Source organism: Babylonia areolata, chromosome 2 (assembly GCF_041734735.1).
Source record: "Babylonia areolata isolate BAREFJ2019XMU chromosome 2, ASM4173473v1, whole genome shotgun sequence".
Lineage (NCBI taxonomy): Eukaryota > Metazoa > Mollusca > Gastropoda > Neogastropoda > Buccinidae > Babylonia > Babylonia areolata.
Genome location: NC_134877.1, coordinates 3,379,222 through 3,394,661, shown reverse-complemented (window position 1 = coordinate 3,394,661; position 15,440 = coordinate 3,379,222). Strand labels below are relative to the sequence as shown.

Sequence of the window (15,440 nt, the reverse complement as noted above, 5' to 3'; positions counted from 1 at the left end):
CAATAATTCTTTATTTCAATTATTTCAATCATGCAATATACAGAAAGAAAAAAAAAAATCACTGAAATTAACCAGTCTCCGTTTATCCAGTCGATCTCTCTCTTTTAACACAACTCCCACACGAGCATTTACTCCATCGCTCCCACTCATCCAAACAGCCCGTCTTTAAGAAATGGCTGACCTTGCTGAAGTGCCACCTGGCAAGGGAGACAATCCTCTTTGTGGCAGACAATCTGGCACTGGTGCTCTCCGCAGTTCAGTTCTTTCCCACAGACCTTTTCACACTTGAAAGTCGCTGTCTGATCGCAGCGCATCATTTTCCTGAACAGGGGGGCAACATGTTAACTCACTCAACCCTCAGTCAAAATGGCCGGGTTTCCCTCTCAAATCGCACTATTTTAAGCAGTTTTTAAAAAATCACAAAAAATCAACCACTCACCCTACAAACATAAAACACATACCAGTGGACAGATATAACAATGAATTTACTAAAAATGCTTACCTTAAGTGAAGGAACCACATGGTTTTGATGATATAGGTAATCCAATATGATACACATTGGCAGGAAAACAAAAAAAAAATTGAACACAGGTAATCCACTTCTTCATGCTCTGAATCCTCCTACACTGGTTCAGTCACACTCATGTACTCTTGGTTTGATGTGCTTATGATACTATTTATGCATGCTGTATATAAAAAGAGATCTGATGAGAATATATTGGAAAAAAACACAAAAAAGTGATTGCTGCTTGCAGTCTTGAAAAACACACTGGAAAACATTTGCAGGACTGTACACTCATTGGAAAAAAACACCACACAAACACTCTTTTTTACACAATGCACACACTGTAGACACTTCTGTGACACTGTTACTTGCTGTAGTCTTGTTTGGTGTGGTAGATTTTAAAACAGGGCACAGCACATAGGGCTTTCTGGCACTGTTGACACTGGAACTTGGTGCGCTGCACCCTGTTCTTCAGGTGCTCTCTGGTGGCTCCTCTTGCCTTCTCCCTGGCATAGCACACAACACAGTGCCTGTAGCCTGTGTTCTCCATGAAGTGTTGGTTCTTGCAGTCGAGGCGGTTGACTTCCTCGTTGACCGGGGCAGCAGCACGATTCTGCTCCTCATCATCCCCAACTGGAAGACTGGCGAGGTCGTAACACACTGATATGGCAAATTGTTCCAGTGTCAGTGGTTTTTTCCCCAGACTCCTCTGCAGCTTGTTGTAGAGGCAGTGAGACTGGATCATTGTGAGGGTCAAAAGGTGGAAGGCCAGCTTCTTCCACCATTTGATGGTCTTCCGGTGCATAGGCATGTATGAGATCATCTGGTCACTGCGGTCAACACCAGCCATATTGCCAATGTAGTCAACAACAGCCGTGGGTTTTCTCTTGTGTTCTGACCGTGATCTCACTGCAATCATTTCAGGGATGTGCTGAGTGGTTATCATATGCACATCCCTCTTGTCCTTCCACCTAATGACCATCACCTGATTCAGTCTCCTGTAGTCCATCTGGCCGCGGGCGAAGGCTCCAGTCACCAAATCCTTTGGCATGCCCACCCGGTTAGCCCGCACAGTGCCTACACATCCAGTGTTGACAGCAGTGAGACTGTGGGCCAAGGTGGGTGAGCAGTAGTAGTTGTCCACATAAAGGACATAGCCGCAGTCTTGCAGTTGGTCGAGGAGCCTGAAGACAACATCGTGGGGGCGGTTGCTGAGACCCGGCTTGTGGCAGTACACCTCAAGGTTCCACACATACCCTGAGGAGCTCTCACACAGCTCATACAGCTTGATGCCCCACTTGACCGGCTTGTCCTTCATGTAGACCCGGAAAGATGACCGGCCTCTCCAGGGGCAAAGGGCCTCGTCGATGCAGATATTCTGCTCCGGGATGTACACAGTCTTGAAGAGCTGAAACATGCAAACAGTTTTTACTATTGTGGACAATCACAATATGTATGATACAGCAAACCATCACCACTACTTCAGCAAATACTACCACTATCTACTAACATTTGCTATCATTTGAACTGATAATATTTAACAAGTGGGGAAGAATAAATAACACACACACACACACACACACACACACACACACACAACACACACATTCACACACATTCACACACACACAAGCATGCATGCACACACACACACACACACACACACACACACACACACATTCAAAACAAACACACAAAAAAGAAAATAACTTACATGCACAAGGTGGTCAATCAATGGTCTCAGCTTGTGGAGTGGATCATGGTCAGGATGGTTTCGCTCCAGGAATGTCGAGTTGTCGTTCAGGTGGAAGAACGACAGGATGGCTCTGAACCTGTCGCGTTTCAACAGCTTGGAGGCAAATCCAGTCTTCACAACTGGATTAGTACACCAGTAGTCCACTATTCTTGGTTTCTTTACAATCCCCATGTGGATGAGGATAGCCAGAAATTTTCTGATTTCATCCAGTGTCACAGGCTTCCAGGTGTTGAACTGTGACCGTGGGGAAAGTTCTTCTCTTTGCTGTACCTGCTGGATATTTTTTGCAGCATAACGGTTTGTCTCTGTTTTCATGTGTTTTAGCATACTTTTATCAATGAAGAGACTGTAAAAATCAATTGGTTTGCAGTCCTCCCAAGGCGGCAATTTGAGGGGGCCCTGAAATCCTGGTGTCAAACCGAAGGGTGGGTTGAGTGGAAAATTGGCCAAATTTCTACTCCACTCATACATATAATCTGGATCTATATGATCATCAAACAGATTGTCCTGATCTATTTCCATCTCCTCGTGATCTTCTCCATTAGTTGGAGAATCAGCCGCTGCAGCAGGCGCACGTGTTGGTGTCGAGTTTCGCTGACCAGTCATTCCGCCTTCATCATCGTCAGTGTCCGCCACTTCGTCATCGTTTTCGTCAGGAATATAGTCAGAATCAGAGTCCAAAATTTCGTCACCTGCATCGTCGAACATTCCAACAACAGCATCTTCGTCATCAGACCCGGTTTCATGATCAATTCGAGTGCTTGAGCCATTTTTATGTTCCGCACGAACCGGTTTCCACGTGGAGTCGCCATGTTGAAAACCAACTGGTGGTGAGCGCGAGGGTGGTTCACTTTTCAAACAAAGAAAACTGCTATAGAATGAACGAACAACGGTCTAAGGGAAGGAACTCGCAAGAAAAGTGTCTGATCTATCTGAAAACTGTGAGTTATCGCCCTTAAAGTAAGATCGGTAACGTTAAAAAAGGATCAAAACCTGTCGTAACAATGCGTCCGACAGGATTTCAAGTGAGCGGAATAGTGTCGGAAACCGGCTGCCGACCAGATGCTGTTGAGTTAACTGGCACATGTGCTGAGCTGCACAATCTGGCGTTTCATTCATGCCTTCTTCAATTCATAATTCCAAATGTAGATTACATTTCACTTTTCAGAAGAAAAAAAGAAAATGAAAAACAATTAAGAGTATGAATGTACACATGCAAAGACATAATAAATACTTGGCAGAATCATGGAGTCAGATTACAGAAACATAAAAAAACCCAACCGACTACATAAATACAAAGGAAGGCTGCAGATAAACAGACAGCAGAAAAGAGTGATGCAGAAACATAGACATGGCAGGAACAGAAAGGCTGCATAATTATATTGGAAGGCTACAGAAACACATTGGAATGCCACAGAAACAGAAAGAAACGCAGAAACAGAAAGAAAGGCTTCAGAAACAGAAAGAAACGCTGCAGAAACAGAAAGGAATGGCTGCAGAAACAGAAAGGTTGTAGAAACAGAAAGAAAGACTGCAGAAACAGAAAGAAAGACTGCAGAAACAGAAACAAACTCAGAAACAGAAAGAAATGCTGCAGAAACAGAAAGGTTGTAGAAACAGAAAGAAAGACCGTAGAAACAGAAAGACAGACTGCAGAAACAGAAAGAAAGACTGCAGAAACAGAAAGGTTGTAGAAACAGAAAGAAAGACCATAGAAACAGAAAGAAAGACTGCAGAAACAGAAAGAAATGAAGAAACAGAAAGAAAGGCTGCAGAAACAGAAAGGAATGGCTGCAGAAACAGAAAGGTTGTAGAAACAGAAAGAAAGACCGTAGAAACAGAAAGAAAGACCGCAGAAACAGAAAGAAACACTGCAGAAACAGAAAGACTGACTGCAGAAACAGAAAGAAACACTGCAGAAACAGAAAGGAATGGCTGCAGAAACAGAAAGGTTGTAGAAACAGAAAGAAACGCTGCAGAAACAGAAAGAAACGCTGCAGAAACAGAAAGAAAGGCTGCAGAAACAGAAAGGAATGGCTGCAGAAACAGAAAGGCTGTAGACACAGAAAGAAAGACTGCAGAAACAGAAAGGAATGGCTGCAGAAACAGAAAGGTTGTAGAAACAGAAAGACAGACCGTAGAAACAGAAAGAAAGGCTGCAGAGACAGAATGGAAGGCTGCAGAAACAGAAAGGAAGACTTACTTTTCTGCTCCACAGTCACAGGTGCGGGCAATGACAGCACTGCAGGGAGGGCAAGGGCCTGGGTGGCACAACCTGCAACACAGAGCACATCCACTGCACTCCTTTCTCTGCCTTGCATCTCTTAACTCTCTCCGGATGAAGGAATGCTCACGCACTCCTACACAAAACGTATTCGGATTCGGACGAAGGAATGGAACAGTATTCTCCGAAAGTAAAATTCCATCGTGCGCTGTACACGTGATTTTGTGATTAGCCAAGCAGAGTGCGCTGTTCTGGCTCACTCCACAATTGAACAGTATGATTTGTCAGCCTGCCATGTGTGGCCCGTCTCGCACGCTGACAAAGTCACTGACCGGTCGTCTGCTCGCGTGCCAGCCTGTTAGCAAAGTGGGCTCTTTTCAGAATGTTGTGAAGTGAACAAGGCAGTGACGGCAACGTTTTAGGGTTGCCGAAGTACTTGAAATGCTACAAACTGAAGGGTCGGACATTGAAGAGGTGGATGATGATGAATAAGAAAGCAAATTTAATGCAGAAAGCGAGCATGGGTATGGTGATTCGGGGTGAAAAATTGGCAGTATTTTCTACATATGGCAAAACTGTAAAAATAAGATGAGAAATTTGATTTTTTTTTTTTTTTAATGTAATAGCTCAACACGTAATAAACCTGCTGAGTCATGTCCATGCACATAAACCCAGGACATACCTCTGGTAGGAAAGCGTCATTCCATTTTCTTATACTGTAATAATTACAACTGTTGTTTACAGTCCAGTCAACCTAACAGAGTCATGTCAGGGCTGAATAACACCACAATTTTGATCCTATACGGCCTGAAAAGAAACACAAAAAAGAAAATCTGGTACATGCCGAGTCATGTCCATGCACATAAACCCAGGACATACCTCTGACCATGATTTCATCCATTTTTGATAGACATTTTTTTTCTTTTTTTCTTTCTTTTTATAGTAAACTGTACAAGAACATTATTATACTGGTATAGAAGACTAAACTGTCAGCAGGTAACTCAACACTTGCACAGCTGGGAGTGACTGATTAAGAAATATTGAAAAGTTTGCGGCTTGTGTCAAGGTATCAGTGTCAAGGGGGTTCCAAACTGATGCGTGTTGTCTTTATACCTCTTTCCACGTCAGTCAGGAACCTCGGTGTTGTCCTTGACAATACACTGTCCATGCAAAAATTTATCAGTCAGACATGTCAGTCCTGCTACTGTCAACTGCGGCGCATCAGTGCCGTCCGGAAATATCTGTCCACTGACGCAACATCTAGACTTGTCGTTTCTCTCATTCTCTCTCACCTTGACAACTGTAACTCTCTATTGTCTGGTTTGCCTGCTTCATCTATTCAGTCCCGTCAGCGCATACAAAACTCTGCTGCCTGACTCATCCTCAGAAAGAAAAGATCTGAGCATATCACTCCTCTTTTGCAACATCTCCATTGGCTCCCTGTCTCACACCGAATAAAGTACAAGATCAGCACTCTATGTTATGGATGCATTCACAAAACTGCCCCTTCCAATCTCTGCGGCTGCCTTCACCTCTACACTCCATCTTGCTCACTATGATCAGCTTCGGATCCACTCTGTTTACGCATACCCAGATTCAAACACTCGACTGTTGGCCGCCGTTCTTTCTCTGTCTCTGGACCTTGCGATTGGAATGAACTTCCTCTTTCGCTTCGTCAAGTCTCCACACTCAGCTCTTTCAAGTCTGGCCTTAAAACCCATCTCTTCCCAAAATAGCCTCCCTTGCCTGCCCTTCCTTGTCTTTAGTTTCTACAGTTTTAGAGTTACGCATGAGTGTGAATGACTGGTGCGAAAGCGCTTTGTCTCTGCACAAGATTCAGCGCTATATAAATACCATTATTATTATTTATTATTATACCTAAGTAAAATAAAAGAAAAACACTATTCAAACCAAAAAAAGCCAAAATGCCAAAATAGAAATCTATGTAACACCGAAATTCTCACACCCATGCACTTGAACTAAGCACTCAGTTAATACCTGAGTGTAAAATACTCACAAGACACATTTGTGTGTACACCCGTCCTTCCCCTTCCGGCCACACACCTCTCCACAGCCATGTGGCGTCTCTCCAGGCTGGAACTTAGGGTCCTTCACTTTGCCTGCACACAGACCACCAAGAACTTGGTCTTTCACTCTGCCTACAAACAGACTACCAAGAACTTAGCCTTTCACTTTGCCTACAAACAGACCACCAAGAACTTAGCCTTTCACTCTGCCTACAAACAGACTACCAAGAACTTAGCCTTTCACTCTGCCTACAAACAGACTACCAAGAACTTAGTCGTTCACTCTGCCTACAAACATATCACAAAGAACTTAGCCTTTCACTCTGCCTACAAACAGACCACCAAGAACTTGGTCTTTCACTCTGCCTACAAACAGACCACCAAGAACTTGGTCTTTCACTTTGCCTACAAACAGACTACCAAGAACTTGGTCTTTCACTTTGCCTACAAACAGACCACCAAGAACTTGGTCTTTCACTTTGCCTACAAACAGACTACCAAGAACTTGGCCTTTCACTCAGCCTACAAACAGACTACCAAGAACTTGGTCTTTCACTCTGCCTACAAACAGACTACCAAGAACTTGGCCTTTCACTCAGCCTACAAACAGACTACCAAGAACTTGGCCTTTCACTCAGCCTACAAACAGACTACCAAGAACTTGGTCTTTCACTCTGCCTACAAACAGACTACCAAGAACTTGGTCTTTCACTCAGCCTACAAACAGACTACCAAGAACTTGGCCTTTCACTCAGCCTACAAACAGACTACCAAGAACTTGGCCTTTCACTCAGCCTACAAACAGACTACCAAGAACTTGGCCTTTCACTCAGCCTACAAACAGACTACCAAGAACTTGGTCTTTCACTCTGCCTACAAACAGACCACCAAGAACTTGGTCTTTCACTTTGCCTACAAACAGACTACCAAGAACTTGGCCTTTCACTCAGCCTACAAACAGACTACCAAGAACTTGGTCTTTCACTCTGCCTACAAAAAGACCACCAAGAACTTGGTCTTTCACTTTGCCTACAAACAGACCACCAAGAACTTTGTCTTTGACTATGCCTACAAACAGACTACCAAGAACTTTGTCTTTGACTATGCCTACAAACAGACTACCAAGAACTTGGCCTTTGACTTTGCCTACAGACCACCAAGAACTTGGTCTCTGACTTTGCCTACAAACAGACCACCAAGAACTTGGTCTTTGACTTTGCCTGCAAACAGACTACCAACAAATTGTTCTTTCACTGTACCTGCAAACAGACTACCAAGAACTTAGTCTTTCACTGTACCTGCAAACAGACTACCAAGAACTTAGTCTTTCACTTTACCTACAAACAGACTATCAAGAACTTAGTCTTTGACTTTGCCTGCAAACAGACTATCAAGAACTTGGTCTTTCACTTTACCTACAAACAGACTACCAAGAACTTAGTCTTTCACTCTGCCTACAAACAGACCACCAAGAACTTTGTCTTTCACTTTACCTACAAACAGACTATCAAGAACTTGGTCTTTCACTTTGCCTACAAACAGACTATCAAGAACTTGGTCTTTGACTTTGCCTGCAAACAGACCACCAAGAACTTGGTCTTTCACTCTGCCTACAAAAAGACCACTAAGAACTTGGTCTTTGACTTTGCCTACAAACAGACCACCAAGAACCTAGCCTTTCACTTTGCTTACAAACAGACTACCAAGAACTTGGTCCTTCACTTTGCCTACAAACAGACCACCAAGAACTTGGTCTTTCACTTTGCCTACAAACAGACCACCAAGAACTTGGTCTTTCACTTTGCCTACAAACAGACCACCAAGAACTTGGTCTTTCACTTTGCCTACAAACAGACCACCAAGAACTTGGTCTTTCACTTTGCCTACAAACAGACTACCAAGAACTTGGTCTTTCACTTTGCCTACAAACAGACTACCAAGAACTTGGCCTTTGACTTTGCCTACAGACTACCAATAACTTGATCTTTGACTTTGCCTACAGACCACCAAGAACTTGGTCTTTGACTTTGCCTACAGACCACCAAGAACGTGGTCTTTCACTTTGCCTACAAACAGACCACCAAGAAATTGGTCTTTCACTTTGCCTACAAACAGACCACCAAGAACTTAGCCTTTCACTCTGCCTACAAACAGACCACCAAGAACTTAGCCTTTCACTCTGCCTACAAACAGACTACCAAGAACTTGGTCTTTCACTCTGCCTGCAAACAGACTACCAAGAACTTAGCCTTTCACTCTGCCTACAAACAGACTACCAAGAACTTAGCCTTTCACTTTGCCTACAAACAGACTACCAAGAACTTGGTCTTTCACTTTGCCTACAAACAGACTACCAAGAACTTGGTCTTTCACTTTGCCTACAAACAGACTACCAAGAACTTGGTCTTTCACTCTGCCTGCAAACAGACTATCAAGAACTTGGTCTTTCACTTTGCCTACAAACAGACCACCAAGAACTTAGCCTTTCACTCTGCCTGCAAACAGACCACCAAGAATGTGTACACCTATGCTCATCAGTTTGTGCACAAATTTCACATAATGCACCGCAATTATTCAAGGCTGATGACATTCTTTAGAATTAATATTATCCATGTCAACCTGTTTGATGTTATCATGATGTAACATCATCCTCTTCATGTTGCTGCAACTGGTGTTAATTGTTGTTACTGATGGTGGTGGTGGTAGTGGCGGTGGTTGTGGTTGGGGTAGTGTCAATGCTGTTGTAACTGTTTCTTTTCTTGCTGTTGTTGCTACTGTTGCTGTTGTTGCTGCTTTCACTACTGCTGTATTTCTTTAAAACTTATGTGGAAGAATAAAGTTGAAGCAAAAGACCATACAATCACAAAACAAAAAAGCCCATTGGCTTTTTTTTTTTTTTTTTTTTTTTTACAACAGACAGACTGCATTTGTAACAAAACTGCCAATGTCATAAGGCAGGTAAGTCAAGCACAAAACTCACCACAGAAGCAGCGGTAGCCTTTGGGTCTTGCGGTGTTGGAATTCTGACAGGTTGGACATCGCCAAATATCTTCTTCTGCTGTAACTTCAGAAAGACAAGCAAAGTAAATCACTGACCGACAGCAACCTTAACAGATTGAACAGTTAAGTTCAGAAATACCACCATATGGAAATTTAAGCTTTTATTTCAAATTCAACTGCTGTCAATAGACGTGTTCCTCACCCCCCACCCACCCCCCTGACCCCCCGTCCCCCTCTTCTTCCCCTAACCTACCCCCATCTCTCCTTGCGTACCCAATTTAAGCTTGTGCACATGCTCGTTTCTTCATTACTCGTTTCTCTGTGGTAAATTTTATCAAGAATGTCTGATAACTGACACCCGACAGTAACACTTCTTCTTCTTCTTCTGCGTTCACTCGAATGCACACGAGTGGGCTTTTACGTGTATGACCGTTTTTACCCCGCCATGTAGGCAGCCATACTCCGTTTTCGGGGGTGCGCATGCTGGGTATGTTCTTGTTTCCATAACCCACCGAACGCTAACATGGATTGCAGGATCTTTAACGTGCGTATTTGATCTTCTGCTTGCATATACACACGAAGGGGGTACAGGCACTAAGCAGGTCTGCACATATGTTGACCTGGGAGATCGGAAAAATCTCCACCCTTTACCCACCAGGCGCCGTCACCGTGATTCGAACCCGGGACTCTCAGATTGACAGTCCAACGCTTTAACCACTCGGCTATGGCGCCCGTCGACGACAGTAACACATATCATCATCATGGCTGTCTCTCTGAAACCAATGATGACAACGCATTGTGCCATCATCCGCCATCATCCACACACATTATCTGTGGACATGCATGTGGCTTCAGAGCCCAAACTCTGAAGAACACGTGCGGTTGCGGGTTGAACTTAGAACGCTAGTAGGCACGGGCAGATGCAGTTCTGGGCCGCCAATCTCGAGCAGCAGCAAGGTGCTGGTGGCAGTCTCCCTCAAATGTCCTCACTACACTCCTGATCAAGGCATGCCAGCTACTTCTATCAAATGAGTTCAAGCAAAGATACTCCTAAACAATTAAAGTTAAAGAAGCTGTTTAACAAAACTCTGGAGAAAAACAAATGCATGACTCTTCCAATTTTGTGTCACTGCTGTACAATGAATCTCCATTTCACAAAACAAGAGAGAGGGAGGGTGTACAGGGATTTACTTGCATATTTGAATGCACACACCTGACGGGCGCAATAGCCGAATGGTTAAAGCGTTGGACTGTCAATCTGAGGGTCCCGGGTTCGAATCACGGTGACGGCGCCTGGTGGGTAAAGGGTGGAGATTTTTACGATCTCCCAGGTCAACATATGTGCAGACCTGCTAGTGCCTGAACCCCCTTCGTGTGTATATGCAAGCAGAAGATCAAACACGCACATTAAAGATCCTGTAATCCATGTCAGCGTTCGGTGGGTTATGGAAACAAGAACATACCCAGCATGCACACCCCCGAAAATGGATTACGGCTGCCTACATGGCGGGGTAAAAACGGTCATACACATAAAAGCCCACTCGTGTGCATACGAGTGAACGCAGAAGAAGAAGAAGAAGAATGCACACACCTTCTAGTGAAGACTTAACCCACTGCTTAATACAGCGGAGGTGAAAGACGCAGTAACATTTCTGACAATTCCAGACGGCCACCTCTTGGCGAATGTTATCACAGCACACCATGCACTCATATTGTCCACGCTTCAGCTGTTCCTCCATTTGAGCTGCACAGAAGAAAAATGCAACATGTATTTGAGTTACACACACACACACGCACACACACACTCATGAAAACGCACTAACACCAAAAGATAAACAACTAATAATAAGATTGACTGTCCAGTTACAAGAAAATATAAAAAGTTTGACAAAACATTAAAGGCAGAATTTCACTTTTCATCAAATATTCACTTAGTGACTAAAAGATTTTTTGTTTTTGCATTTTTTGTTTGTTTGTTTGTTGTTTTGTCAAGTGTTATTTTTCTTTGAATTCACTGTGACTGTGAGTGTGAGTTCACAAATGGACAGATGTGCATGCCAATGTGTGTGAATATTTGTGCATGTGTGCAACTAGCACATCCAATACATCCAAGAAAAAAGAACATAAACATGATACGTTTTTGTTTATTTTGTTTACTTTCCTTGTTACAGATAAGACAAACACTGTGACACAATTAAATGTTCATGTAAATCTTATTTTTTCTTCTTCTTTTGAATAAGGTTTCATGTCTAATTAATGAAAAGTATCACAATCAATTCCACATTCACAGATTCACAAAATTAAAATTATAACAGTTACCTCTGCGATCTTTCACTTTTGTCTCACTTCCGCCATCTGCTTCCGCTTTGTTGCCTGTGGACCTTCTCTGCCCAGGAGGAGCTGACCTGGCACCACTCCTGTTTTGGCCGTCCTGTTCTGCTGCGGTTCTGCCTTGTGGATCAGGGGGCATCGCTTCGTCTCGGCTCTGTCTGTAACTATCTCTGCCTCCTCCCCTCCCCCTGTGATGTGCATGCGCACCTCTAGCCCCCTCCTGTGGATTTCCATTCTCTCGGTTTCTATACTGATCCACTTTACGCACATAAAGATTACGCTGGCTACTGTTCCCAGCAGACCTATGTTCACTGTTCACTGGGAAAGAATGTGGCTGGTAACGATCATCGCCACTGTTTCCAGCATTACCATTACCCGTGTTACTCGAATCTGCATGACTGTACAGCAAATCCCCATACTCGTTTCGTGAGTGTCTTTCATTCACATGAGTCTGATGACGTCTTGGTCTTCGACCCGAACTGTTCCCATACTGATAGCTATGATTTCCTTGCCTAGAATTCTGACTGAAAGAGTGACTCTGACCATCTCGACCCCGGCCCCGATGACCCCTATGCCAGTTACCTCTTCCACCACGGTAACCATTCTGATTGTGGTAGCCACCCCTGTGCCCTGCAAACTGCTGTGTTGCAACAAAATCTGGAGAACTATGGGCATCAAATGGAATGTGTTGAAAGCTCTGCGGGTCCGTGATGCTGTTATCCACCACTGGCGGCGCATCAGGTGGGGGGAAACGCGGAGGATTGTTTGGATGTCCGCGGCCGTGACCTCTTGGGGGGAACATGTTTGGAGGCGGTACCCGAGGATTGAAGGCTGGGGCGTAAGGAGAAAGAGACATAGCTGTAAAGGACAAGGCTGAAGGTTGACAAAACACTGGACTGGAATGATCTGCTCTCCTCACTGACCGCATACACTCTGAACTGACGTTTGTTGAGTGAAATGTCCTACTGCTGCTCTGGAAAAATAAACCAATTTCACAATATAAGTCACAAACACTAAACAGACAGGAAAGACATGAGACAGAAGAATAGGATGGACTGCACATCAAAATGACCACATCATACCACGCAAAGAAAAAGTGCTAAGATGTATATATAAGAAACACAAATCTTTACACATAGTGATAGTTACTATTGAGAGCACACACACACACACACACACACACACACACACACACACACACAGCACAGCACAGCACAACACAACACAGCCTGATGCTCTTTCAGCTTTCTGAAGTTTCTCGCTCACTGAAGGTATGGAATACTATGGGTGCAGCGCGCTCAACACACTGGCCTCAAGCTATCACATGTTCAACTGCAGCAAGGTTCAGTACACTCTGCTTAAGTCTGTGGTGTGTGTGTGTGTGTGTGTGTGTGTGTGTGTGTGTGTGTGTGTGTGTGTGTGTTCTCACAGACTGACAAATCATACTTGGCTAAAAATCAAATAAGAGTATGAGGCTGATGACACTAACATATACATGCCCTTTACAAAGACAAGCAACAAAATTAACCCATGAAATAAAGGATTTTCTTATGAAAGAAAGATAAAATATCTTAAGCTCCCTTCCCTTAAAGCAAGAGGGGTACCAGGGGACTTGATTCAAGCGTATTAAATATATACTAATGTTGATGACATTGACAAAGCATGTTTCTTTATCAGTCCACAAACTAACATTGTCACCCATAACAGTACCAACAAAATTCAGAAGCAACATTATAGTAGCAAAATTATAAAATATGTTAGTTACAGAGTAACTAACAACTGGACAAGACTTACCCCAGAAATCAAAAGTACACCTAACATGAATGCCTTTAAAAAGATTATTGATGAACATGATATTATATAAGAAAACAATGTTTGACTTTGATGGTCAAAAGTGAGCATGGGCTTGGGAGTACATGACCAAAAAACAAAAAAACAACAACAACAAAAAACAAAACGAAAACCAACGTGGCATAAAAAACCCCAAGGCTACCATGCTTGGCATCACCACTAACCTGAACCTGAACCTGAAAATTCTATACTGTATACATGATTATAACATTTGTTTTCTTCTTTTTTATATAAGAAAATGTTCACTTAGGCGGCCAGGGCAGGAGAAAGTGTTCTGAGCTGTAAAATCATTCCATCCTGACAACAATACCTAATGTGCCCGTAAAATTTCCGTTTGGAACCTAATTAAATTTTGTTAATCATATATTATATATACAGGCTTTGTTGCCTTCTTGAAACTGAAACTGGAGATAGTGTAAATTCAAACTAGTCCCAGGTGTTATCCAAACATATAAAAAGAAAACAAGTGCGTAAACCATCAGCATGAGTACTGTCACTATCAGTGTGTATTTTATAAACAGACTTTTGTCTGCGTAACACACTCAACCACTACCAAATACATATAAATAATATAGTGAAAAAGGGAAATCAAATTTCTGGTCTTCTTGTGAGAACTTAACTAATAAATCTCCCGAAATTATGATTCCATTGTTCAAAGCTCTGGTTAGACCCATTATTGAATATGGAAACTCAGTATGGTGCCCTTACCTTAGAAAGCACATAAATATGATTGAAGGTGTTCAACGCAGATTTACCAAGTGTATAACTAGTAATACTAATAGTACTCGTGATCATAGTTATGAGGAGCGCCTGGCTCTTTTTAATTTGCCTAGCCTAGAGTTTAGAAGATTAAGAGGTGATCTCACTGAAGTATACAAGATCATGCACAATATTTATGATCCTTGCACCACCTCTTCCTTGTTTACTATGGCTAACTACGATAAAACTTGAGGGTACAACTTCAAAATAAACAAAACTAATTTCGTAACTAACCAGTTCCGCAAGTTCTTTACTGACCGTATCATAAATCTGTGGAATAACCTGTCCTATGACACCATCAATGCACCATCGGTAAACGCCTTCAAAAATCACATGACAAAAAGTTTAATTAAGGTCCATGTATTTTCCACAGAGTGAAATCTTTATTGAGCTGTAGATAAATGTAGTATACACTATGCCAGATTTAAACAAGGGTTTGTTCACAACAAGTGATCCAAAAGCACATAAATGGACATTGATTATGAGGGCAAAAGGCTTTTACTGTTTTAGCCTATAGCCAAACATTTCTGTGATTCTGTGAAGACTGAATGACCCTGAGCCGATTGCTGATGTTTACACTTGCAACGACAAGATCCGTGAGAATTGTGTGTTCCTGTTCGATTGTGATTTTCTCTTTTTTGATTCAAGCTAACGTTACTGAGTATACACTGATGTCCGAAGCAATAAAATGCGCTCTCGCACTGTCACAACAGTCACAAGATCCAAGTCACACATGAACAGCAGTACAGTGAGTACATTGAAGTCCAAGCAAGGGCAACTTTTACACTTATTTTTACTTACAGACTAGGCCGTTTCTTCCTTTACGATTCACATTACCTGGGAACTTGCTGTGAACTATTTCAAACTTTAAGTCTTTGTGTATCATACCTTGTCAAACTTGAGAAATTTTCGAAAGATTTGTGCAATCAAAGACTGCAGTAGCTTCCGTCATACACATGGAGTAACGTCCCTTGGACGACAGTTTTC

The 15,440-nt window shown here is 42.8% G+C and overlaps 1 protein-coding gene across 3 annotated transcripts in view; it reads right to left on the bottom strand.

The window, feature by feature from the left end:
- LOC143296537 (protein shuttle craft-like) overlaps positions 1-15,440 on the bottom strand; it is a 48,382-nt gene extending 32,942 nt beyond the window's left edge. Inside the window, exons 1-7 of one of the 3 annotated variants that reach the window (XM_076608558.1) lie at positions 15,342-15,440; positions 11,832-12,816; positions 11,104-11,256; positions 9,493-9,576; positions 6,503-6,605; positions 4,465-4,536; positions 182-321 (exon numbers count right to left, since the gene is read on the bottom strand). In XM_076608558.1, coding sequence (XP_076464673.1) covers positions 182-321; positions 4,465-4,536; positions 6,503-6,605; positions 9,493-9,576; positions 11,104-11,256; positions 11,832-12,771 — 1,492 coding nt within the window. In that variant the 5' untranslated portion in view covers positions 12,772-12,816; positions 15,342-15,440. Of the gene's footprint in view, positions 1-181; positions 322-4,464; positions 4,537-6,502; positions 6,606-9,492; positions 9,577-11,103; positions 11,257-11,831; positions 12,817-15,254 lie in introns of all 3 variants that reach the window. The other 2 variants (XM_076608574.1, XM_076608566.1) reach the window with 2 other exon arrangements.